This window comes from Podarcis muralis, chromosome 10, assembly GCF_964188315.1.
Source record: "Podarcis muralis chromosome 10, rPodMur119.hap1.1, whole genome shotgun sequence".
NCBI classification, from domain to species: Eukaryota; Metazoa; Chordata; class Lepidosauria; order Squamata; family Lacertidae; genus Podarcis; species Podarcis muralis.
In genome coordinates, this window is record NC_135664.1 from 46,001,972 (window position 1) to 46,029,826 (window position 27,855).

Below are 27,855 nucleotides of genomic sequence, written 5' to 3' on the forward strand. Positions count from 1 at the left end.
GCACAAGTTGCTTCTGTATGCCCTTGGCACCCCTATTTTCTTGACCAGAGAAGACCAGAAAAGACTCCAAACACAAGGTATTCTGACTGAGTTTATTCAACGAAAGGGCAAAATAAACACATGAAGTTTTATTTACAGAAAGGGTTGCAATACATTTTTCTCCTCTCATTATTGTCAAAGAATTGATTCACTCTGTCATAGTACGGGGGGGCGGGGGGAGAGTGTATACTCCTACTCCTCACAGAGGAAAATGGGATGCTCCAAAGTGTATTGGGCTCACATATAATTTGATTTCATGTGTCCTGTGCCTTCTTAGACTCTGTGGCCAAAATGGCAGGAAGAAACAATGTAGCACAGAGGAAGAGAGAGATAATTTGGGAAAGCAGTTCCCAATACAGTGGTACCTCGGGTTAAGAACTTAACTCGTTCTGCAGGTCTGTTCTTAACCTGAAACTGTTCTTAACCTGAAGCACCACTTTAGCTAATGGGGCCTCCCACTGCCGCCACGCCGCCGCCACTCAATTTCTGTTCTCATCCTGAAGCAAAGTTCTTAACCCGAGGTACTATTTCTGGGTTAGCGGAGTCTATAACCTGAAGCGTCTGTAACCCGAGGTACCACTGTAGCATGTAATGGATGTGGTTCTCTACTGTATTGGCACTTATCTAGATTCTGGCTCAACTGATGCAAGTTTAGAATGACTGGAAGCACCAGCCTACAGGGATCTGAAATGGAGAAGTTCATCCTTGGCTCCTGCCATGCTAGTCAGAAAGGCATAGTGGGCTTGCCTTTTTACATAATTAAGTGGAATTTGTTTTGAGAGCTTTTCCTTTTTTATTTTGAGGTGATCCACCAACTATGAAAAAACTACAGCTTTATAAACTGTGGTCCCTGCCCCCGCAAATGAGGCCAGCATTTTCCTAATTTCTTCAAAGACTGTGGCAAAAGAACATCAAGTCACTTTGTCGCATGAAGCTTTAGTCTACATCTTCATCCTTCAAGCAACTGATCAATACTGGGCTTGCTGGAGCTTCTGGTTCCATGACTTCATCCTTTAAGCAGCTGGGCAGCACAGAGCTTGCTGGAGCTTCTGGTTCAATATCCTTATCCTTTAAGCAGCCGCCTGGCATAGGACTCAGTGGGGATTCCGTGTCCATATCTTCATCCTTTAAGCAGCTGATTGGTACTGGTAGCGGTGGGGCTTCAAGTTCCATTGCTGAATCATCAAGAATTTCTTCTTTCACCTCCACAGCAACAACTGCAAGAAACAGAGAGAGGGGCTACATTTACATCGCAGGACACAATCCTCAGAGCATGCGCATACACATGCAAGAAATAAGCAATAGCAAAAGCTTGTGGTAAATTGCATCCATATGTACCAAGGCTGGGAGACCTGTGACTGGAGTTTCCTACAACAGAAAGCAGATTCTGCACTGGAAATGGTGAGCAGGAAAAATAGCTAATTTACACAACCACCACCTTCCCATCTCCAATCCCACTGAAGGAGGGACAGCAAAAAAGTAGGAATAAGTGACACCCCTTTTAACTTACTGTCATCAGAAGCTGGTTTCAGGGAGGTCTTGCTTGCAGTTTGTGTGCCCTCCTTTGCTTTAGGGGCAGCCCTTTTCCTGGCAGCCTGTGCTTTCTTTTTTACTTCAGGGGCAGCCGTTTTCTTTGCTGCTTGCTTGATGGAACGGGCTTTAGCAGTCATCTTCTTCCCTTTGTATACAGAAGAGAGGCAGTTATAAGAAAACCCACCATTGTGACTGTTTTGCTTTTTATATTAACATCTTGTTGTGAAGGGTTGTTGTTTTTTGGTATGGCAGCTGCATTCAGTCAAGTGAGCTCTCAGTGCAGCTGAAATTACTCAAGACACTGGCTGACTACTTCAAAGAGAGCTAGAATTAAGACTCATAGGAATCCCGCAAGATAGGTTAGGCCACTCGGTGAACTTAGCAGGATGCTGAACAATCAAACAATTCTCTAAACACACCGTTACAACACTGACACAAGTGCTACTGATAGTCATTATTGTTTAGTTTAAACGACAAGGTGAGCTTAATGGCTGAGTGAGGATTTGAACCCCAGTCTCCTAGATCCTAGTTCAGCATTCTAACCATTACACCACACTGGCTCTCATTTGTTTAGTATATTTAGTTGGCCAGTTCGATAAGAAATGTAAGGCGTTGGCCATCAGGCCAATGGTTCACTTAGCCCACTACAGTCATCTGATATTCAGCCGCAGCTCATTTCCCACCATGTTAACAGAGATCCTTTTAGTAAGAGAAGTTCAGGGTTTCAAACACAATTGTTGTAGCCACAATTCTTGAAGAGCCATAGCTCATGTTCTGCACAAACAAGGTCCCAGATGCAGTCACCTGGTACCTCCTTGTAGAAGGATCTTGGGTATTCGGCTGGGGAGGGCGGGATATAAATAAAATTTATTATTATTATTATTATTATTAGTGCAGAGAGGGGCCCTATTTGGCGTTACCTCACAGCAAGCCATTCTCACCGGCAGCATAAGAAAGGCATGGTCCTTTAAGGCTCAGGTTGGGTGACAGAGGGACAATGGGATGATAAAAGGGATGGTGGGAACTGTAGTGCAACAAAATTGGAAGAATCACAGGTTCATCATCCCTGTCATAGAGCCAAGTCATATGCGTGGTCCATCCAATCGAGAATCCCAATTCTAACAGTGACAGCTTACAGTGATTCGCAAGAATGCATGGGACCAAGGCACAAGCTAATGATGAGGAAGTCCATTTCATGCCCTGTCAGACAGTCCCATCATCCACATTTCAAGCTACTCCATTTTGCGATGCCATCTTCACAGAAGATAGTCCAGGCAAATGTTCCACCCTCATCTTCTGTACCTTAATGTTCCTTGCATGTGCACTGGTAGTTCTGGGCAGCACACTATCTGCAGCAAGCTTATGCCTTAGTATCAGACCTTGCAATATTTGCTTTGTTATTAAGATGAATCATAGAGACAAGGTTGTTCCAATTGCCACTCACTTTTCCTTCCATATGGCTTTCGCTTCTTCTTCGGCACCTCCTTAGCTGGCACTGGTGACATAGGCTCTGCCACCGAGGAAACAGATCTGCAATCAGAAGCTACACAGGACACAGGAGACGTTAAGCAGTAGATAAGTATAAAGACACAGCTGCATAAGCAGGAGGGTTCATGATTAGTTCCCAGTTTAACAGGCTCAGAACACTTTGTATAAAAAGATAAGAGGAGATGGAGAAGGACAGTTTTCTGTCTAGTCTCCCACAAGCCCCCAAGTTTGCTACCTTTGTACATTTTATTCTGGGGCCTCACAATGATTTCATCTTGTAAAGAACGTCAGTGGCTCAGAGTAAGGTAATTCAAAGGTAGAGGAACAAAGCCAAAAGGTTGCTCTAGTCCTCACTCAATGAGCTGCATGTATACGGAGCTGGTATTGAGAGCAGAATCAGTTTAACGACCATTTCTGCTTGAAAACATCCTCCCTCCCTCAAAATAGGGGGCTCCTGTTGTTTTGAATTCAGCTTCAGTTCCTCATCAGCTACTGAACCTGCCCACTCTGGTTCCCAGCCTTTAACCTGTCCAGGTTTGCTATGCAATAAAGACATAGGGTGGGTCAGGTGGAAGGTACCTCTTTCTCGTAAGAGAAGTAAAAAGAAGAGCAATAGGTCAGATTGCCACCAACACACCTTGAGTGAAACTGGTGATGCTGGATGAAAAGAAGATACATTCTCTTACCTGGTGCTACTGGGGGCTGTAGCTGGTAGCCTATCAGCTCACACCAGCCCACAGGATAGATATCTGGGGACTCACAGTCCACCCACTGGTCATATTCGCTGTCCCAACCATCAAAGTGTATCCTGAGGAGCCGATGTACCACTCGCTTCACTGTGGCCACACAGATAAGCCTGGGCTCCATCAAGTCTACTGCTTCTAGCTTGGCACCCATCTTGAAGCCATGGTTTGGGCAATCCTGGGAAAAGGAGCAGCACGATATACCCAACCTCAAATAATAATATACTTCCATGAGGGCTTCCTTCCTGCCATTTATTTATTGGAGGCACTCAACGTTCTTGTTCTCAGAAATCCAAATTCTGCATGCTGCTCTCTGATTTTAAATTTTTAAGTGTATGCACGCACGCACACACCCAGAGCGAGCTGTAAATTTTTTTTATTAAATAAATATTTTAATAAATAAATAGCTAATTCTACTGGGGAAGCTTAGCAGTTCAAGTTGAGGGACAGTATGAGTGTCCAGACATGATATTTGTAATGAGGTAAGGAAGGAATTTAAACCGGGGGGGGGGGGGGACGGGGACGGGGACAGCCCTACAAATTTAAGTTAGCAGTACCAATGCCAAGGTTATAAATGAGAGATTTGACTCTGCTGCAGAGTGCAGTCTTCTTGATCTCTTTTCAGCAAAGCACACTGTCAAGGGTGATCATTGAAATTCTACGTACGAAATGAACCTTACTCCCCTATCTAGACTAAAATATCCCAGACATTTGGACCTTTCCACTTAGGGAAGCCATTCACAACCCTTGATAAATCTGATTGCCATTTTCTGTAGCTTCAGGGAAACACTTTACACAATATTTCATAAGTATGCTTGCATCTGCAATGTACATAATGGCATTTCTCATAAGGCCATTTGCTTCTCAACAACAGAGCCACTAGTTTGGGGTGATGCTGGTGCCTTTGTGAACTTGCCCTTCCACATGGTACTCACCACGTTGAACAGATGTGCTGGTGCAGCCTTTGACTTGGTCTTCTCTAGATAGGTTGTCCAATTGAAGGTCTTGGCATCATGCCCTGAAGTATGAAGTTGGGGGGGGGGAATGTTACTGGAATGAAACACCCCCCTCATAAACACCACAACCAGAAGGAGCAGGAGAAGCATGCAAGTTATTGTCTATCCCCTCGCACATATTTGCCCAAGAAGCAGCCAATGCCAACTACAGTGGGGCAAAGCAAAAAACAAAGTTTGCTTTCCAGAGTGGAGATCAGACAGAACACAATGCAATAGCTATTCAGAAAACCAAGTGGTTCTTGTTTCCAGAGGAGTGCAGAGGCAGGAAAGGATGAACACCAGCTTTTGTATAGCCCTCCGGTGCCCCCAAAAGAGAAGCATGGAAACGGCAAGATTCAGAGGCAGGCATTCTATTCAGAGCAAACGCAGGAGGATAGCAAGGCAGAAACTGAATTCCAGCCAAACTCCCAATTTTCTTGGGCAGGAACAACAAGAGAGATCGCCATCTCAGTGGCAAAGAAGAAACAGAGTATGTCGGTTTCACACTTCTAGTCTAACGTAAGCAAGGCTTTCTTAGCATTCTATTTTGCAGGGAAGGAGCTCAATCTGCCACAGAAGCAAGGAAAGAGAAGGAGAGCTTGGGGTCCTCACCTTTCGGAGGCGTAAGTTCAATGTTGTTCTGCTTACAGAAATTGACAGGGAAAATGGAGTGCAAGGAAGCATGGTAGCAGAACCAATCAGAACCATCCTCAGAGGCTGCGCCATCAATGCCGATCATGAGATAGCCATCTAAAAGGACCTGAAAGACAGGCCAGGGGTGAGAAAGCGAACCTGAAGGTTGTTCTAAAGTATTTCATAATAGCAGCTTCTAAACTCAACAGAGAGAAGAGCTGGAGCACTCTATGGTGTTAAGTGCCTAAATATAACATACTTGCCTCTTAATTTTCTCACTCATTTATTTCTAAAATATTTATAACTTGCTTTTCTTTCAAAAACCAAGATCTGCACTCACATGTGTGTGTTTTGAACATCCCATCAACACTGTACAAGCATTACTAGATTTTTAAAAAAGCAGACTCATAGCACATAGCCGCTATTTTGTGACTTGTTGCCTCCAACATTTTCTCAAAATTCGAAATCTGCCCACTGGCCCAAATCAGTTGGCTCTAAGGTATATAAACTAGAGGCTTAATTTTTTTATTTCGTAAAAATTTATACACCGCTTCCTTGTAAAAAAACAACCCTAAAGCAGTCCCTTTCTTCCTTCAAAGTCTAACTCCCAATTCCTTGAAAGCGTTGTGCTTGGCTGAAGCAGCCGCTCCCTCTTTTCAAACCAGACCGGCATACCTTACGGACAGTAGCCACACAAATGTTGCCCATATTCAAAGGGTCAATGGCTTCCAGTTTCATGCCTTCCTCAAACCAGCGACCTTCTGGGTAGACAGCGCGCACCTGGAAGAGATTACGGATGAGAAAGAAGTTGGTGATAAAGAAATAAAACACATGCAGGGACATGTGTGGGTAACTAGAAAGACTGACCTTGGTGACTGGGGCGTAGGAGTTCAAATTGCTTTCCAGCTTTGCTGGCTGGCCTTGAGGAAGCAGCACTCTTGTTCTCAGTTAATTATCTGATACACGAGAACAGCAGTGACCTACGTCACAGCATGGTTGCAAGGCCAAGTAGGATAAGCACGATAAAGAGAAAGACAACATCTCCCATTGCTTAAGCTTCCTGCAAGGTCTAGTCCTTCAATAGTGGAATGACTCTTTCCAACCACAGAAAGTCTTCCCCATATTTTTGCTGCAAGCCATCCTTGTTTTGCTTTCAACTCACGTAGGTCCTGTATCCTATCCCCAATAGCTCAACATTGTGATTTGTTTATTCATGTATTGTCTTTTAAAGAGCATCTCAAAGCACAACAGAAAAAAGACAGCAATCCATTAAGCAGTGTTAAATCTTTGAAAAACAAAATGCAGCAGCAATTGAGGGCAAATTAACAATAATACCTCCACTACTACTACTGCTACTACTTTATTTATTTGCTGCCCATCTGACTGGGTTGCTCCAGCCACTCTGGGCGACTTACAACAAATTATAAAACCACAGTAAAACACCAAACATTAAAAACTTCCCTATACAGGGCTGCCTTCAGATGTCTTCTAAGAGTCAGATAGTTGTTTATTTCCTTGACTTCTGACAAGAGGGCATTCCACAGGGTGGCTGCCACTACCAAGAAGGCCCTCTGCCAGGTTCCTTGTACCTTCACCACCAAAAGGCCCTCAGTGCTGGACCTCAATGTCTGGGATGAACAATGGGGGTGGAGACGCTCCTGCAGGTATACAGAACTAAACTATAAAGAACTAAACATCAGAAAAAGCCTGGGAAGAGGCACTTCAGAAGGTGCTGAAACACCAACAGTACTGGTGCCTGTCTCAGTTCCAAGGCAAAGTGATTCTATGGAGAGCCACCACAGAGAAGCGCCCCCCCCCCCCGACTGGTTCATAGAACACTGAGCTCCTTGGGCGCTACAACAGCTAGTCCTTTGCAAGGCAGGAGAGAGATTTCAAGAGCTCCATAAACTACCAATCCCCCAAATGGTGCAAATCCCATCTCACTTGGAGACCAAAGAAAAGAAAGAGACCATAAACCTTTCCCACCTTCTTGAAGAGATATGGAACAGCATCACAGTAGATCTTCCGGAAGGTAGGGTGGTGTGCCATGTCATTAGATTTTTCTTCCAGCAAAGACATAAAAGGATATTGAAAGTAAGAAAGAGTGAAACAAGACATCTCAAATTTGCTAGTTAGCCCTCATCTTTTGGCAAGGAAAATTATTCTTCTTCCATTTAAAAATGTATTTGCCACAGCATACATTTCAAACATTCTCATCATCTTAAAAACCGTCAAATAACACATCATGTGCTCCAATCTCATTAAAAGGAAGGAATACATTATATCTGCAACAATTTGAAAGGTTAAAATATATACTTCAAGAAGAAGAGTAGTTTTTCTCCTATGTAAATCCTCACCCGTTCTCTTTATGCTATGGCCAACCCTTCTAGACCAGCCAACAGGGTGGATTAAGGGGCTCCACATGTGGCACCAGAAATCATCAACGCTGTCCCCGTCTTCATAGAGAAGCCTCAGGCGGCCACCAATCACGGTGTCCACGACAGCCACACGTATCCGAGAAACACGGGTCTTGTCCACCACTTCCAGTCTCATGCCTTGGCGGAAGGGATACTTCATGTTCTCAGTCATCTGAGTAAACAAGAAGAGAGATGCTCTGCTGCCTTCCATGTCTGCGACTCTCCACCACAGAGATTGCGCAACTCTCTGCACTTTTACGCTTCCTCCTCTAGAGTGTAGCCTTGCAGTTCTTCTTAAATATGGGATGCCACATGAATCCAAAAAACCTCCAATTGCTGATGCCTCCATGTCAACATAAAAGCATTTGGCCATCCATTCAGACTGGATTTTTTTCCAAACACTTTCAGTAGCCCAGGTCATACACCCATAGTTACTGGTTTAGCATGACTGCAGACATGGCTCCCACTTCACTCCTTCTCTAGCTTGAGTGGGAGTCATGAACGATGGTCCTTGGCTTAGTGATACAGCTGAATAATTTTTGGCTTCTGGACTCATTTGATTGAGTCCAGATCTGAATCCCCAGTTCAGATGCAGTATTAAGCCAGGGACCAGGGTTTGTTGGCCCTGATCATGAAGCAGTAAAGCAAGAGTCATCTCTGCATTCATGCTAAACCATTAGCTATTATTTACCATGAAATGTGAATGCTGCCATTGCCACTTTTGTGTCGCCGAGAGCATTTAGATAAATAAAACCACAATCTAACCTGATTTATTAAATTTGTATCCTGCCCTTTCTTCAAGAAGCTCAGGTCAGCATACATGGTTCTTCCTCCCCTTATTCTCACAACAACCCAATGAGGCAGGCTAGGCTGAGAGAGAGAGAGAGGCTTGCCCAAGGTACCCTAATACCACACTGACTGTTTTGTTGTGGGGAAAGTCTCAGTCAAAATTCCAGAACCTTCCTTGGGTTCATATTCTGTGTTAAGGGCTCATACCCCACATCTCTGGCAGAAGCAGATTTAGCCAACAAAGTGCTGTAAACCAGGAGGTGGAGCTACGAACCAGGAAGAGACCTGAAGGCAGCCCTGTTTAGGGAAACTTTTAATGTTTGATGCATTACTGTATTTTAATATTTTGCTGGGGTGGCTGGGGAAGCCCAGCCAGATGGGCAGGGTATAAATTGTTGTTGTTGTTGTTGTTGTTGTTGTTGTTGTTGTTGTTGTTGTTGTTGTATTAAATTGCAACTCTGGCATGAACTCTGGCAAACCAGACTCTCGTGTCCCCTGCACAAATCTGCCATATGTGGATACAGCCATACCTCGGGTTGAAGTTGCTTCAGGTTGAGCGCTTTCGGGTTGCGCTCCTTGGCGACCCGGAAGTAACGGAACACATTACTTCCGGGTTTCGCCGCTCGCGCATGCGCAGTCATAATGACGTCATGCGCATGCGCGGAAGCAGCGAATCACGACCCACGCACACGCAGGTTGCATTTACTTCAGGATGCGAACGGGGCTCCGGAACAGATCCTGTTTGTATCCAGAGGTACCACTGTATAACTGACCTACTTTACAATGCTAGTGGCTTCTTGAAAATTAATAAAATTATTTAATAATAAAAAATACAATGTGACGGGGGGGGGTACCCAACTAACTCATACCCAGAGTGGACCTATGGAAACAAATGGACCTAAGTCCATTGTTTTCAGTGGGTCTCCTCTGAACATGGCTAACGTTCGGTATTATCTGTTGTAAAGATTACTGAGATAATATATAAGAAGCACTCTGAACTTTAAAAAAAGCTCTAGAGGAAAAAAATATATACAAAGGATTATTATTAAACAATGACCTTCTGCCTGATCCTACCCATATTTATTAAAAGCAGATCCAACAGATTGCAGTAGAAACACAGGTGCAAATAACTGCAACCTTGATATCACCTAGAAGCAGTAACTCACTGGGTCTCCCCCAAAAAGGAAGTCTCCTTGCCCCTAACAGCCTAATATACCGTCTCTAGCCAAGGCAGCCTTGTAAAAGGGGGGAGGGAGAATGAAGTATAACACTAATTACCCTCTCACAATGAACATTCTGAAGAGACTAATCAACCCTGCTTAGTGATTACAACCCTGCATCACTGGTTCGTGCCTGTTTGCCTCTTTAAATGTGGAAGCTAAAATTGCAAAAGCTCTTCCTCAATCCGCCATCTCACTATTCAGAGGCACAGATTATGAAGAAAAATCCCTTCCGGCCAAAGATCCCTTTCTAAAATGTGCCAGCAGGGGGCGCCCCTCTCCCTCCAGCAGCAAATACAGCTAAACTGAGTTTTTAGGTGAGCTAGTGAAGGCAACAGACCAAACAGCAGGGTTTTAATTGCTCTTTATTTAGTCTTTTAAACTGAAGGACATCATGTCACGGATGTGGGAGATTACAGCTAACGCATTCTGTTCATGTCTATCAAACAATGCACTGGGCAGAACCCAAACACTCTGAAGAAAATTCTACCAACTTTATGCTATGCTGCTTATCCCAGACACGGCTCAGTCCTGAAACACATTGTGTGTTTCAATGCACTGCATTCACATCCACAGTATGCATTTAAAGCACTGCCATACCACTTTAACAGTAACTTCTCCCAGGGGTTCGTGGGAACTGTAGTTTGTTAAGGGGTCTGGGAGTTGTAGCTCTGTGAGAGGTAAATATCCTAAAAACTCTCAGCACCCTCTCAGTTCCCAAATTCTGTGGGGGAAGCCGTGAGTGTTGAAATGCTATAAGAGGGCTATAAATGTATGGTGTGGAACTTGTAGAAGGGTCTTTCCCGTATCACCAGGCCTTCCAGACAGAGGTGAGCTCCAGCATGGCTTGCAGCCCATATTAAATCTGAATGGGCTACTGCAGCCTCCAACTCTGTGGTCTCTGGATGTTTGGACTACAATTCACATCCGCCCCAGCCAGCATGAGCAATGGTCAAGGATGATGGGTGGTGTATTTCTACACATGGTGAGGGCACCAGGTTGGGCTACTGGAAGAATGGATAAGCAGAAAGGCCTTGATTTTTCCCTCTGTGTGCAGGGGGGAGAAAGATTTGTTCCCTCACCTTTATATGAAAATCCACAGGGATAGTCCTGGCTCCCACAAGCTTTTTCATGAGGTACCCCTTCCAGTCGGTGTACTTTGAATGGATGGCTGTACAAAGAGGTATAAGATTGCCCAGGTAAATAATACTTTTATCTGAGAATTTTGTTTTTATCCATTATGACTGTCTTGGTTGTATCTGTATCGGTGTCCAATACAGTACTGTTGTTTTATTATGAAAGTATGATTTTTAACTGCTATAAATTGCTCTCAGCATTACATATGTGGTTGAAGGCTGGGATAATGATCGTCATATAATTAAAAAATAAACTCAGCACGCCTTTCATTCCTGCAGAAGAATGAAAAGCAGGGTTTTCCTCATCTTTCTTCTTCTCTGGTTAAACTTAAAGCCTCCTTTCAGTTTACACTCACCCCAAAAATTACCTGCAGCAACTTGCTTTGCTCCTTCAAAACACTGTAGTCTCTCAACAAAAGCATCAGCAACATCTAAGTCTCAACATACTACCACCCTGAACAGGCTCTAGATTTTTGATGGAAACTTTAGAGGTGACTACAGATCACCTTGAAGTGCAGTAAATTTCTTTACATTTTGAAGGGAAAGTTCTGCACTACAAGCAGTTAAATTATACGACCTGCAATAACTACTTATTTTTATTTATTTCATTTACCAGTTGCTTTTACAGTAAAATGTCTCAAAAGTTTGTTAGGGTCCAGGCTGGTTCATCTGGGGAGAAATGGTCCTTGAGGCATTGCAGTCCTGAGCCATAAAGGGCTTTAAAGGTCATAGAATCGTAGAATTGTAATGTTGGAAGGGATCCTCACGGTCATCTAGTCCAACCCCCTGCAATGCAGGAATTTCAACAAAAGCACCCACGACAAATGGCCACCCAACTTTTCAAAAATGAGGGGTGCTAAAAAGTTGTAACATGACTTGGTAATTCAAAAGACATTTTGGTTAAATTAATATAATTTAGTTTCGCATGGTACACAGAATGTGTATAAAATTGCACAGAGGTACCGTATTTTTCGCTCTATAACACGCTCCCAACCATAACACGCACATAGTTTTTAGAGGAGGAAAACAAGAAAAAAAATATTCTAAAAAAAACAGTGGATGTATGATTTTTGTGGTTCATGCTGTGGCCACAGACATGTGATCTGACGGTGAGTTTGGGGTAGGCCAATGCAAAAATCCTGAGGATCCATGTGGATCCGTGCTTTGTAACCACGTTTTTGCACCACTGCGGCCCCAGGCAACAGTGGGTGCGTGATTTTTTTGGTGCAAGCTGTAGCCATGGACATGCTATGTGATCTGATGGTGAATTTGGGGTGACCCAGTGCAAAAATCCTGAGGATCCATGTGGATCCGTGCTTTGTAACCACGTGAATGAAGGAACTGTCAGTAATGTATGGTATCTCCAATACAGTGATGAAGGAAGGGGGGGGGGGAGCTCACACTTGTCCTAGGCCAGGGGTCTGCAACCTTTAAGACAAAAAGAGCCACTTGGACCCGTTTCCGAAGAAAAAAAAACTGGGAGCCGCAAAACTCGTCATTATAAAAATAATTTTTTTGTCACTTTTTTATTATTTCTTTGTTTGACCCCTCAGAATTACTCCTCCTCATAGAAATAAATGTTAAATTAACAAGTTACCTTTTTGTGTGTGTGTGTTCTTCACTCCCCTTCAAAACAGTGACCAGCGTACATGCCCCCTTTCAATGCAGTGACCAGCGTACATGCCCCTTACAATGTAGCGGGCGGGTGGGCGGGAAGGTGACGTCGGGGCGGTGCGTGACTAATGCACGCACTGCCCCCATGCGACGTCACAGCCAGCACAGCGCCTGCCACAGTGGGGAGTGTCGGGGCGCACAATGCGCCTCCTCCCCTCGCTAGTATCCGCCCCGGAGCCACGGCGAAGGTGTAAAAGAGCCACATGCGGCTCCGGAGCCGCGGGTTGCAGACCCCTGTCCTAGGCAAAGCAGCCAACTCCTATAGGCCTAGGTGCCTTCACCCCCTCCATTAAATATTTGAGGGAATCATCCTCCCCCCCATGCTGATGGGCATTGCCATTCATATAAGGTACCAGTGTGCATGCACTTTGTCTTGAGATCATTGCAGTCTGTGAGATGGGGCTTACCTGTACCTGCCCCCCCAATATTTTATTGAAGTTGGAAGAGGGAGGGAGGGAGGGAAGGAAGAGAGAGGGGGAGCTCACATTTGTGCAGCTGCCTTGCCTCGAACCGAAGCAAAAAGAGGAGGAGACGCAGGGACACGAGCCTTGTAAGCCGCTTTGTTTGAATTTACCGGTGAGGTGCTGGGGGAGGGACGGAAGGGGATGCCCTCTTTGTCCCTCCTTCCAGCTCATTGTAAAGAAAGCAGAGTAAGAGCCACTTACATGTGTGTAAGGGAGAGCCATAGAGCAGGCAGACACTGAGAAAGAGAGGCTGCCTCCCTTCTCCCACCTCGCCAAAAAGCCATAGAGCAGGCAGACAGGAGGAAGAGAGGCTGTCTCCCTTCTCCCACCTTGGCTTTTACACGCTGCAGGCAGCTCTTGCCGGCTTCCAAGCTGCCTCCCTTCTCCCACCTCACCAAAAAGCCATAGAGCAGGCAGACAGGAGGGAGAGAGGCTGTCTCCCGACACTCAGCTGTTGCCGGCTTCTCAGCGAGCCAAGCGGAGGAAGAGAGGCTGCCAAACAGCCAGCAAGAGCGGCTCCTCCTGCCTGCATTCGCTCCATAACACGCACACACATTTCCCTTTACCTTTTGGGGGGGGGGGACTGAGTGTTATGGTGCGAAAAGTACGGTAATTTAAAATGATTGCCAAGTACTTGTGGTTATACGTTAATATTTTTTATTATCATCATCATTATTAGGCATTACCTCACACTTTCAGAAGGTAAAATTAAAATTCTTTGGTTTTCTTAAAAGCAGTTTATGTGTTTTTTCATCATACATACTAAGCTAAATGTTGTCCAATCACAAAAATAATAGCAGATTTGAATTCCTCACACTCAAAAACATATTTTTAAGACTGCTTTCTTTTGCAAAAAAATTTACCCCCCAAAATGACACATCCTAGTGGGACAGTCATCTAGAACAAGGGGTTGTACTATTTGGCCTAGAAAGCCCTGCTCCCCAATACACCCGTTTCTCGTTCATCTCTGCTTTCTCAGTCCCCTAAACAAAAATTGTCATATTGTAAGAACTCTCAAATTTACAAGCATACATGCAATTTGATAACTTTTTGCTAATGTTCCCAATGTATTCCAACCTGCAGCATTTAGGATTAATGGGCATGATCCAACTTGAGAAAAGGCAATGATGCAAATTGTGAGTTAAATAAACCCCCAAAGCTGGGCAAGACTCAAAGACACTTACACTGGGGAGGCACCAGGATTTTGCTGTTAACAGCACACCAGCCAATAGGGTGAACGTCCACAGTACCCAAGTTGACCCAAAAGTCACTGCTAGAGTCATTCTCAAAGCCTTCATAACGTAACAGTGCCTTGTATCCTGCAAGGATTGATTTTTGGAGACAGAAAAGGAAAACAAGAGAACATTTTATTACGTCTCGAACACTGTCACCCTCCTTTTCTGATAACTATAGCACTAAGTTCCTTCAAGACAAACTCTGTTCTCAGCGTATGGACCACTGGATGCCTCCAACCACAGGGCTTCTACCACTTGTTTTAGGAAGCTGCTCCACAGCCTGAATAACTTTGCCAGCTGGAAAGATAGCCAAGTGTCCTAATTCAGGTCCCCAAATCTTTTACAGTTATGCCCTGTTACCAAGAATGCTCTCAAGGCCCATCTGGAACCCTGGGTTGGGACACAGCACAGCATGGCAAGTCTGGAAGCCTATTCCACCAGTGCTCTAGCAGAATGCTTCCCAAACTGTGGGTTATGACCTGCAAGTGAGTCACAGGCTTTATTATTTTTACTGGGATGTCTTAAGCCAGGCACAGGCAAACTCAGCCCTCCAGATGTTTTGGGATTACAACTCCCATCATCCGTAGCTAACAGGACCAGTGGTCAGGAATGATGGGAATTGTAGTCTTAAAACATCTGGAGGGCAGAGTTTGCCTATGCCTGTCTTAAGCAGTGGTAATAAAATAGGCAAACATGCAGTTAAAATGCATGAAACTGATGGCTGCCGAAGACCTGAGGTCCAAAATTCATTTGACAATAAATCAATGGGTCACCTACCATGCCAGGTAAATTTGGGCTTGTGAGTTGCCATACCAAAAAGGTTGGGAAACCACTGCTCTAGCTCTTGCACTGCCAAATGAACTTCCCTAGCAAACTGAGATCTACTAATAAGGCCTTGGTACAGATTCCAACTACTGTGGAGGTGAGCTTACTCTCTACAATAAGCAGGGCCTTCTCTGTTGCAGCCCCAATTCTTTGGAATGCTCTCCCACAAGAGGTGCATGCAGCCTCCTCTCTGCTGTCCTTTTAAAATACAAGCTAAAACCTCCCCTTTTGAAAAGGAAAAGAGAGCCTTTGCTGTGTTGCTAATTCTCTGTTCTGTTACTTCTCTTGGGCTGCTTTTATCAATAATGCTTTTAATGTAAGTTTTCAAATTTTTTGCGCAATAGATCTGAAACCTGTTTGAATAGCTGCATATCAGTGTTAAAAAGTAAGTACTGTACATAACGTTTTATAATGGTGTTGCTTTTATTCCCTTTTAAATATGTTGCCTGCCTCAAGTCTCCAGATGGAAGCAGATGTACATTCAAATAACAATAAGGAAAGTAAATTACTCTTTTCTGTTATCCCCCTCAAGAGACCCACCTGCAATCTTAACAACAGAGGCAATCCAATACACACGACTGGGGAGCACAGCATCACTGTTTAACACTTCTACCTTCATCCCTTTTATCACATCGTCCCATTGATCATAAAGAGGCACCTGATGATGGAGTGGAGAACAGATTGAAGCAGAAAAACAGGGAGGCATAGAAAGAATAGCAAAATGTCAGAATAATTTATATTTGATTGTGTGTATGTATGGATGTGATATTGTGCACACTTGTGATGAGCAGGTGAGGGAATTGCTTTTAACGAAGAACTTTGTGCCCTTAACTCTGTTAGCATCCGTTTCTCTTGCACCTTTCTAGTTAAAAATGTGATTGTGGGAGAAAAGGGGGAATTACCTCCAACACCAGATGGAGAGTCTGAAGTTGGCCATTCTCCTGTTCATCTTCACAGCCATGAATAGAGCATTGTTAATCATACAGTGTAGGTTTCTCATTATTGTAGAACAGCTTATACTTATTTTATGGTCATAGTAGTTTGCACTAGTTTTAATGTTAGCTAACAATTTGTTTAAATGTTACCCTTTCTGGCAACACTAAATTTAATTGTTCACATATTTTTAAGCTGATTGCCAAATCTAATTGGGATCCGTTTGCTGGATAAAGGTAAAGGGACCCCTGACCATTAGGTCTAGTCGTGGCCGACTCTGGGGCTGCGGCACTCATCTCGCTTTATTGGCCAAGGGAGCCGACGTACAGCTTCCAGATCATGTGGCCAGCATGACTAAGCCGCTTCTGGTGAACCAGAGCAGCACACGGAAACGCCGTTTACCTTCCCGCTGGAGCGGTACCTATTTATCTACTTGCACTTTGACGTGCTTTCAAACTGCTAGGTTGGCAGGAGCTGGGACCGAACAACGGGAGCTTACCCTGTTGCGGGGATTCGAACCACCGACCTTCTGATCGGCAAGCCCTAGGCTCTGTGGTTTAACCCACAGCACTACCCGCATCCCATTTGCAGGATACTATTAAGATTTTTATCATTTGGAAATCATAGCACACAGTTTACAATATGGATATTCAAAGTCATCTTGATTTGATATTCTTGTTTAAAAACAAAATTTAAGCTACTCCCAGCACTTTCCTGGGGACCCTTCTTATCTTATCAGGAGCCTAGGTTCTGTTGCAAGACAACACATATGGGCTTGATGGAAAGTAGGGAGTGCTCACATGTTTGAAACTGCCAACAGGCGCAGCCTTGCATCCATGGTCCTGAAGATACACTCCCCAGTCAAAGCCAACGATGAGAGCTGGGAGGGGACACAAGAGACCATCTCAACACAGAAGGTTCAAGGTTGGCAAACAGATTCGCCACAACAGGACAAGGACAGATATGGGGACATCTTCTATTGGAGCATCATCCTCTTGGTGTAAGACACTGTGAGTTTCCGAAGAGCTCAGACGTCTTTATCCAGCAGAAAGGAGAAAATAGCTAGATCTATTATAGAGAGCGCAGAACAGTCTAGACGTTTTTAGACTTATCAAAAAACAGAGACTAGTTTACAAGGCCAACAAGTCTGAAACGCATCGCCAAAAACCAGGAAGGGGACGCAAGTCTCTCTCTCTCTCTCTCTCTCTCTCTCTCTCTCTCTCTCTCTCTCTCTCTCTCTCTCTGACATGCAGGCACTCCTTCACCTTGCATCCACATCTATATAGCAGTTATACATTCATTCTTCTCTTTCAGCTGGCATATTCTATTCAACCAGAAATACTTTTGTGCATGGTTCTGATGAACTTCCTATCCGCCTTGAGGTTTGAAGCAAGCAACAGCCTCTTACTTCCTCTGCCCACTCACCAGCACTTACCATCCTGGCCAGTTGGCGTTCCATCTGCCAGTTGCCCTGTGCCCTGCGTATGGAGAAAAGCCCCGATTTTTGCAGACCAGGCTGCCTTGTGCAAGACTTTGGCTTTTTTCGTAGGTGGTTTGCCCTGTGAAAGTGTGACAAGACAAAACAAAACGATAAGGAGATGTTAATTCCCAATAGCCTTCCAGTGACACAAATCTGGCTGCCTGTGATGGATTTGCAGGTTAAATGGATCAAACCAGAAGGGCAGCTTTAACGAGTACAAGAAAGTCTTGTGGCAGCGAAACGGCTTACAAGTAGCTTTCCTAAATGAGAAGTAACTTTGTTATCTGTATCTGAAGAGATGTGGCATGATATTTCAAAGACTGTTGCTTCTCTCATCAGATGTAGCTGACAAAATTACTCCTGGCCTAGGAAAGCTCATGCGACAGTGTGTTTTGCAGTTTTCTAAAGGTGTCAGAGAATTCTTTTTGCCATTCAAATGGAAAAGGAGCGCAGGGCAGAACCTTCTACTACTTTTACAAGACGACGACAAAAACAACTATTAATCTTTCCCTTGCCTTTTATACATGTGCTCAGAGTGGTCGACATGATTTAACAGTTGGAAAATATGGAACTCTGTCCCTGAAAGCCTCACTACAAGTTATGGAGAAGGAAATGATATCAAGAACAGAAAGAACGAACTTATTTCCTAAAACCTACCCAATTCCTTCATTTTCTTTTGAGGAAACCCTCTTCTCCTCAAACTCACTCTCTTATCTTTGAACTATGTTGCGTCCTGTCAACTATTGGGCCGTCCTTTTTCTCCCTTCTGGTGCTTCCTCTCATACAGGAAATGCTTGCAAAAGATCACACTCTTTTTATTCTAAATTTTGAAATAAACCACCACCCCTGGTGTCATATTCACAATTTCTTAATTGTACAATATTAGATTCCAAATAAGGCTTACTTATACAAGATTGTGTGTTTTTGAGAGATTAGTCAATCTGGAATAACCACCACTCTGAGGTTTTTTTCATTACAATCACTGACAATGTTTGCTTTTTAAATCACACTCCACAAAAGCAAGCATTGGAAAGGGCCTCTTCAGTAACCTGTTTGCAAATATGAAACAGCAGTTACAAGGGCTACTGTTCTGTGCTAAGTGATCTTTAATATGCTGGTGCATGTGGGTGTGCAATTCTATGGGGAAAGCATGGCTTTTCCAACCTCAAGTCTCCCCTCCCCTGCCAAAAGCTGCTTCCAAATAATTTGTTATCCCGTGTGGCTGTCTGCTAGGTGCCTCCTAGCACCTGAAGTCCCTGCTTCATGGGAGAATGGCTTTTCGAATATCCCTGGCACGCATCCAGCACTGCTTACTGTTATTTTCATGCCTCGTTTGGCAAACAGCAGCCTCGTTAAGTGGGCCTTGCTCACCTGCAGCCTTGCCAGGATGCTGGCCTTCTTGGAATTTGAAGAGTAGCTTCTGGAGCAGGAGACGCTGCAGAAACGTTTGGTCTTGGAGAAGAAGGCATCTTTTGTGCCCACAATCCCACACATCTCACAGACAGCTGAGGGGGCACAAATACAATAGGCCTCAGCAGCAGGAAGCAATTCAGTTCCACCAGAAAAGCCCGAGGCTACCAAGGGGGAAGATTAAACTTAAGTTGACTAGGAGCCACCTCCTCCTCCAAGCTAGGAGGAACTGTTTATGTCTCACCCACCCCCAAAACAAGGGGTGAACCTAGGGGGAATTCTAGAGCCAGCTGGCATGTAAGAAGGGCAGGTAGCAACAAAGGGGGAAGTAAAGGGTCACTTGTTGCTACTGACACAAACTGCTCTTGTCCTGGCATTTCAACCAGTGGATCAGAAGGAGAGAGCAGAGCCCATAGTGTGCTTTAGGATCCCAAAGAGAGACACCTGAAGGAGTTAGAGAGTGCCAGTTATCGCACTGGCCACTAGGAGCATCAACCAAGTTGGATAAAAAGCACAAAGCTGACAGTACTGCATTGCATTGCATAGTATTGACTATAAAGCAGAGAGATAAACTACTTCCATTAGCTGGGGGCATGGCGCTCAAGAGGGAACCTGTACCTCCAATAGCAATTGCATGGGTTGACCCAAACATCACACAAGCACACCCTATGAGGCTGCCCAAAAGCACCTCTGTATGGCAGTGCTCCAACACAGGAAATGTGTAACAATGCAGGTAAGACTCCTGATTGCAGAGTTTTGTCTTGAAGCCAGAATTTGATAACTTAAATAAATTCCACCACAAAAGCTGTGACCTAATGGATTGGAAATAACCTCTACTCCACCCTCTCATTTTGGACACAAAGGATGGCTAGCTTTTGGGTCCTCTGGGTATATGCGCGCGCACACACACACTTTCTCTCTCTCTTTCTCTCTCTGCCACCATCTTCTCTCTCTCCTGGGGCACCCCACTTTCTCTCCTGCCCATTCCGTTTTCATACATGCACAGTCCCATAGCTCACTTCCCCTTCCTTCCTACCCACTTGGTCACTCTACTTTCTAATTCTTTTAAATATTTATTGAATTTCATAACAATTAATGACACAAATCTCATTCATCATGTTATTTACAATTATTCTCCCTCCCCTCCTCTGGACTTCCCTCAAATCCCCCTCTGCTGAGTTATTTATTTAGTTTTATTTATCGTATCCTTTCACAAATTCATTTGAATAACAGATATTTCCGAGAAATGATAAGGGGTTTTATTTTTGTGTAGGCCACTCTACTTTCTGTTATGCTTCTCATTTGTCAACCTGAGCCTTGAAAAGCACACAGAGCAGAAAGAGAAAGTGAAAAAGATTGTCATTCTTTCAACTTCCTCCTTTGCTTCTATGTACTTTTCAAGGGGGAAACCAGAAAGCATCTAAGCCACCTCATGATGGAAGGGAGCAGAGAGCAGGAGGCACCACTGCACCCTTGGGCACCATGTTGGTAACCCCAACTGCATCTAGCTCCATTGTGATACCACCATTCCACAATTTTCAAGAAAGGTTTGTAGCTCATCATGAGGAATTGCTAGATATGGTCTGGTACACTCAGCTGTGTACATATAACCCACCTTGTGGGAGCTGCACTGGTCCTGTTTCATGATTTTCAGAAACACTACCCCCAAATGTACAAGTCTGGCCCTGCACACGTCTCCTCTCAACACAAACCTTCTTACTAAGGAAGCTTAACACCAGGAATACGATAAGAACAAATTATAAAGATTGTACTTTAAAAAGATGTTTATTTCTCAAATGGATTTTGAGAACAAAATTTGAATTTTTCTGGGCAGAAGCTTTGCTTGTGAAACAGTATAGAATAACTGAATTGTTTAATTTCATGTTTTTTAATAAGACATATATTTTCAGGCTGTATTGTTTTAAAGCTACCATTAAAAACAAGTGCAAAAATTCAAACACAATTTTATGTTCAAATTATAACATACAGTATTTCTACATACAAGTTTCCATAACTGCACTGAATTCATGGAAAATGTATGTCAAAATCTTTAACCAAACATTTTTTAAAAAAATAATAATAGCTGGTTTGAAATTGTTTTCTTGGGGGGGAAAGGCCCCTGTAGATTTAAAAAGTGGGCAGAACTGCATGAAATTTTGAATTCTTCCATCTTTACACACCACTGTTTTTTCATGCAATACCATATGGCTAGGCATACTCCGTATATGCAATACTCCCTCACCATGTCTGTATGAGATAATATATCACACACACTCTCCCTGTTAAAAAGCTGATATTATATTTATTTTTGGCTCATCCTCTGAATGTAGAGTATTCCATCAACTATCTCTACCCCCCCACTCTAGAAAGAGTAAAGCTGCTTTGTATTCAATCATTTTCAGCCTTCCTTTGCCACAAAACACCAGTACCTGGCTCAGAACCACTTTCATCTGGCAATCGGCTGGTAGGTTTTTGGGCCTGTGGAGGCAATGTAGGCAGTTCCCCAGCTTCTCGATCTGCTGCTTCATTCTCACTAGAGTCTTCCAGGAAGGAGGTACTGCCACTCTCTCCACTGCTGCTGTAATGCCGGCAGCTTTCATAACCCCCAAAGAGGTCCAAGTCATCATCCACTTGCTCCTCATTCTTCTGCTCCAAGGATGAGGACTTGCAATGGGCTGGAGACTCCAACTAACAGCAAAACAGACCGGAGTATATTTGAAACACCCACAGGCATGATTGGTGGGAAAGAGGCATTCAGTTCATATATATCAGAGGCAAAATCATTTGAGCAGGCTATTAGCCAAGGAAGTGTTGGTACTTCCACTAATGACGAGGTCCCATACTCCCTCAATATGCTCCCCTTAAAATATTACATATTCATTTAAAATACTCTGTTGTTTCCTTTAAGCCAAGCAGCTAACAACAACAACAACAAACAACTAGAACAATTTAAAACTAACACATATCAAATATCAAGTGAAAATATTTTTCAGACAGTAAGTGGAAGAGTAAACTGGAAGAGCTGCAGAAAAGGACAAGCAAATTATCAGATGCTGGACTAGACAGGCCTTAGGTCTGATCCAGCAGAGATCTTCTTTGGTTCTTAACAAAAAGAAAGTTAATTGGACAAACAAATAATATCCGTTAAAATTCCAGGAGAAGGGAAGCGTTTTCAACTGGTGCTAAAAAGGCAGAGTCAAGTCCAGCCAAGTTTATTAGGGAAGGTGGGATATATATGACTAACAACATGAAGATGCATCTCTGTTCATTTATCCTGTGCTTTAAAATCTTTAATACTGAAGTCATGATAACTCTCAAAGTTTTAGGATTGACTTTTTGAGGTCTTTAGTGAGCACCACATAAATTACAATAGGCACAATGAGAAAACAGTGATGTGGTAGTAGTGGGCAATTGCACAAAAAGAAGAAGAAAAAGTAAAACTGATGTACATTCTAAGGAGTACACAAAATCAAGCTAGAATAATGGGGGGGGGTGATATAACTGTATATCATTTCAGTCTTCTTTGACGTTTCATAACTTCAATCTTTGCTAGCATTTTCCATTTTTTCTTTCTTTCAGGGAACACTGTCTATGTTGATGCATCTTCTCCAGGGAACTCCTGAGCATCTGCTGTGGAATTTCTGCATATTGCAGAGGATTCTGGGGAATTCTCAATAGTTTGTCTCAAGTCCATTTGAAGCTATACCCTGGCCCATTGGGCCTAGACGCCACCCTGACCCAACTGACCACATGAAACATGCCCTGCACCTGCCCCTCTCCTAGGCAGTGCATTATATGAGATAATCCATAAGTGCAGACATGTTACCTTTCAGGATTGCCAGAATTGCTAAAATTGCCCAGAGGGCCAGAACACACTTTTAAACCCACTGACCTGTGCAATCCTTCTACACATCAGAAATTTAGGGGCAAAGCAGACAGGATGTTAAACACAGTTGGCAAAAAAAGAGAGATAACTGTACATCTAGTTCCCCCTCCTACTTGCTGGATTCAAGCAATGTTAGGACACTGTAGGCAGAAATGTATGAGGGAAACCCCAGCGAAGCAAACAAGTGAGTTAAGCAGACTTTGGGGGTAAGTGGCCATGACTATAGCCCAGCTCTGTAAACAGTGAAGCAGAAAGAGATGTTAAGCATCTTTGTGAGTTTAGCAACATACTGAGGAAGCCAGTGCAGTCAAACATCCTACCACCTTGGTTTTTCTTTCTAATTCAAGAAGATTGCAATGTCAAGCAGGCAGCAGATACCCATAGTAAAGGTAAAGGTAAAGGGACCCCTGACCATTAGGTCCAGTCATGAACGACTCTGGGGCTGCGGCGCTCATCTCGCTTTAGTGGCCGAGGGAGCCGGCGTACAGCTTCCGGGTCATGTGGCCAGCATGACTAAGCCGCTTCTGGCGAACCAGAGGAGCGCACGGAAATGCCGTTTACCTTCCCGCTGGAGCGGTACCTATTTATCTACTTGCACTTTGACGTGCTTTCGAACTGCTAGGTTGGCAGGAGCAGGGACTGAGCAACGGGCGCTCACCCCGTCGCAGGGATTCGAACCGCCGACCTTCTGATCAGCAAGTCTTAGGCTCTGTGGTTTAACCCACAGCGCCACCCACGTCCCAATACCCATAGTAGCCCACTACAATTTGGGGTGAAAAAAATCTGGCCACATCCAGTAGAGATTACTTCAAGCAGATTAGTCCAATCTCAACCACTTTTTTGCAAGTACAACCATCAGGACATTTCCCACCTAATGTTCAATGCATGTTTATGGGAGAATAAAAAAATAATCTAAGCTACAGCTTATGAATATAAAACCCCAGCAAATAGCTATTATAGACTAAGTAGTTATTCAACAGGAAGGACATATGTTATTATTTTTTGCATACTTGTTGTGAGGGATCAAACAAAATGCTGTATTGATTAAGTCCATTTACCCAGCAAGCCACCAAATCACTACTGAGTTCATGAAGTTCTTTGCCTACAATATGATTACTCATCCAGCCATAATGCACCCTACAGCTGGAACCACCACACCATAAATATCAAATTCCATTTCCTGTCTGAGCTCCACCCTCTTCCACAAAGCATTCCTTTAATCCCAAGAATCTCCAGTTCTACACTCCTAACCAATTAGCATCTTCCAATCAATGTTGCATTAGCAAATTCAACCCTTATTCACATTTATTGTGTGATCAGATCCTACAATACATTTAAACTGTAAGTTGCCCCACTGTGTTCAGGGGAACTTGCTCTTAAATTTGCACAGGATTACAGACTGGTTCGGGGACGTGGGTGGCGCTGTGGGTAAAAGCCTCAGCGCCTAGGGCTTGCCGATCGAAAGGTCGGCGGTTCGAATCCCCACGGCGGGGTGCGCTCCCGTTGCTCGGTCCCAGCGCCTGCCAACCTGGTAGTTCGAAAGCACCCCCAGGTGCAAGTAGATAAATAGGGACCGCTTACTGGCGGGAAGGTAAACGGCGTTTCCGTGTGCGGCTCTGGCTCGCCAGATGCAGCTTTGTCACGCTGGCCACGTGACCCGGAAGTGTCTCCGGACAGCGCTGGCCCCCGGCCTCTTAAGTGAGATGGGCGCACAACCCCAGAGTCTGTCAAGACTGGCCCGTACGGGCAGGGGTACCTTTACCTTTACCTTACAGACTGGTGAACTCACCAACCTTTGAGCCCAATCTGGAGAAACTGTCATGGGCAGCATGCAACAAAGCACACACCAAAACTAATTCTACTGACTACAATCTAATTTCAGTGGGAGGATGGGGCGATGTGGGGGCCAAGGAAGACCTATCCTGGTCCAGCCATGGGCACAAAACTGGCGACTCCTGAACTATACTGATGGTGCTCAAACAAATGCCAGTAGCTGGATGTTATTGGTATGAGCTTTCATGTGCATGCACACGAAAGCTCATACCAATAACAAACTTAGTTGGTCTCTAAGCTGCTACTGGAAGGAATTTTTTTATTTTGTTTCGACTACGGCAGACCAACATGGCTACCTACCTGTAAACAGTAACTGGATGTTACTCTGATTCTATTGATACTTAACTGTTCACTATGCAACCTGTCATTTAGTTTTAATAGCAGCCGGTTAATTTAATAAGCTGATTGATAAGCAAGAAGCAGCGACTTGCACACAGAACAAAGCCAGGAGGTAATTAGCCAATATGCTTCCAACAGGTCTAGGGCTGTCCCACATACATCTTTCAATACTTAAAAGAAACTTACGGTACATGTGTGCAGGATCATTCACATAATAACATAGTTGGGAGCATCAGTCACATGGATTCAATTGAGGGCGGGACCAACACTTTCAACACTCAGAAATTTCAGTCTATTTTTATTTTTTGTCAAGGGCAGCAATACAAAGTAAATATAGCATTGATACTAGAAACAATTTATACTGAGGAAAGCACAGAAGGAGTAAAATGCATTTTGGGGAGGTGGTGAGCTTTGTCCCACATGTTGGTTTTCTAAAAAGAGAAATAACAGTATATTTAAGTAACATTTGGCTCCCATCAAAAATATATTTCCCCTATAGGAAAACCTATAGATTTTTATTATTATTTATAATTATAACCAATAAAGAAAATATAAAACGCCTAGAAAATAACCTCTATAACCTAAAATACACTTGTGTATCGACTCATAAAATAACTATATATAATCTGATTTGTAAAAAAAAATAGACATAGCATTGCAAAAACCACCTTTTGATTGAGGAAGTAACAAGTATTCAATGAATTGCTTCCAATATCCATATCTATCCATCTATCTATCTAGACTAGGAGCAACTGTCTTTGAAAGTAAAAGAGAGAAAAAGACAAGCGAGTTAACTTTCAAGGAAGCTTATTTGATACCGTTTAGGGCTAAAGAAAAGTGCCTTTCGTTGCACACAGGGGTCCAGGCACGGGTTGTGGGGCGAGCTCCTTTTAGTGGGAAGGGGGCACGCACCGTCTATGAGGGAAATATTTCCGTTTTCACGTGGAACACCCCCTCCCCGCCCCTCGCCATAAGCGGAAGGCAGGCAGGTGGGACGTTATTACGGCACCAGAGCAAGGAGCCGCCTCGCCGCTAACCGAGCAAAGCAACCACCACCACCGACTTACCGGGCCTCCTTCCCGCTCCATGGCTCTCCTCTTGCCCATGCAGACGCCGAGCAACACCACCAGCGACAAGACGCGGCCGGGCGGCGCGCGCTCCCTTCCCCCTACCGAGCGCACGAGTCGCCAATAGCCGCGCCGCCTCCGCGCGCACCTCCAAAGCGCATGGGATCGTTCGCGCTCCCGCCGCCGCCCAATGAGCAGAGAGAGAAGACGCGGCGCCGGAAGAGCCAGAGAGGGAGGCGTGCGGCGTGTAAACAGCCTTCGCACCACAGCGCGCGCGCGGTTCTGGGAGTTGTAGTTCTTAAGGGGCGCAACGAAGTTTAACTTAGGCTGTAGACCCGTTGGGGAGAAAAACAACAACACATTCTCTTCATGTTCTCAGTGGGGTGTTTACTGTCCATAGAATGCAGACCATGTGCCCAGTCCGTTCCTTGCAGGGAAAAAGGCACCGCCTCCCAGGCCATTATCAGTCGGCCCTGCAGGTAACAGCAGCCCCTGAGGGAAGCCCTCCAACCCGCCAACATTATTTGGAGAAGGAGCGCTCGACGCTGCCTGCTCTCCTGTGCCAGCAGCTGCCCGCCAGGCAATCCTTAGTAAAGGCCACGCTCGCCCTGCGTTATAAGGATTGTGCCTGAAAAGCGAAGCGCCGCCTGCATTTTGCATTCCCGACCGCTCGCGTTCTGACACGTAGCGAGCGAGCGAGCAGGGCCCAGGTCTCCCTCTATATTGCCTCCCACAGCCCTTTGAATGTGGGGCTGATCACTGCTAGAACAGACAGCAACTCCTCCTCAGTGGGAATTCAGTGGAGCTTGCTAAGTAATATTTGGAAAATGCCCCTAAGGGCTGCAAGCAAGCAAGCGGCCACCTTCGACTACAGAGCTAGGCAGAAAGTGGACCGGGATTTTACTGATAGATCTCTGGGTGTTTTGAAATAGGTCGCATGGGTTTTTGACTCGTTGATAACAATGGCCACAATAAAATTACTCTCTCCCTCCAAAATACATACATACATATCTACTGAAATAAGAAAGCTGTGTGCGGGGAAAACTTGGAGTTTTGTGTAGAAGGACTGTGAGTTCAGTTCTATACTGACACTCAGAACAAATTCCTGGGTTGTGGGCTCAGAAATGACAGCTCTCACACTAGTTTGCACAAATTAGATATTGCACAAATATCTAAATGGTATAACAGGACGCTTGTTGTTGATAGCTTTAGCAAAATGCTCAGAGTATATAATATACTGTACATATATTACGAATATCTATTACTATACTAATGCATCTATATCTATATCTATTACTAACTTACATTACTAACAGTGAACTCATTCTCTTGAGTGTGAATCCTTATGTAGACAAAATGGCATTATCCTCACACAAGGACCTAACATAAGGGCTGAGGAAACTGGGAGGTTTGCATAAACAGAAACAATATTTAGAAAAATAGAACCCTAAAAGCGGGCTGGGGCAGCCGCTCACTGACAGAAGGGTGGAGCACTACAGAATCAAAAGTGTTTTAAAGGTATGTTTTTTGGTCTCATTTATTATCTTTTAAACAAATAAAATGTTTAGTTTGAGGAACACTGAAAGACAATTATGTCATCTTAATCATTCTTTCTTTCCAGTGTAGCCCAGTGCTTTTTTCTGGGGGTATGCATGCCCCGTAAACATTCTGTGAATCTTTGTACTTTTGTCCATTTACTGTATTTATTTTTCATGA

General features: G+C 44.2%; 1 protein-coding gene across 2 annotated transcripts; it reads right to left on the reverse strand.

The window, feature by feature from the left end:
- Window positions 1-78: 78 nt before the first annotated feature.
- On the reverse strand, window positions 79-26,340 carry L3MBTL2 (L3MBTL histone methyl-lysine binding protein 2). Of its 2 annotated transcripts, none has more exons than XM_028746529.2 (17): window positions 26,140-26,340; window positions 21,444-21,702; window positions 18,976-19,109; window positions 17,560-17,683; window positions 16,925-17,004; window positions 15,732-15,849; window positions 14,316-14,450; window positions 10,940-11,028; window positions 7,789-8,020; window positions 7,418-7,494; window positions 6,107-6,211; window positions 5,411-5,558; window positions 4,739-4,821; window positions 3,747-3,981; window positions 3,017-3,082; window positions 1,550-1,717; window positions 79-1,256 (listed from the first exon to the last, which is right to left on the reverse strand). In XM_028746529.2, the coding sequence occupies exons 1-17, from the start codon at window positions 26,176-26,178 to the stop codon at window positions 976-978; spliced, it is 2,373 nt and encodes a 790-aa protein (XP_028602362.2). In that variant the 5' UTR covers window positions 26,179-26,340; the 3' UTR covers window positions 79-975. The 2 variants fall into 2 exon arrangements, with proteins under 2 accessions (XP_028602362.2, XP_028602361.2); XM_028746528.2 differs by having other exon boundaries at window positions 3,017-3,115.
- Between the last annotated feature and the right edge of the window lie 1,515 nt (window positions 26,341-27,855).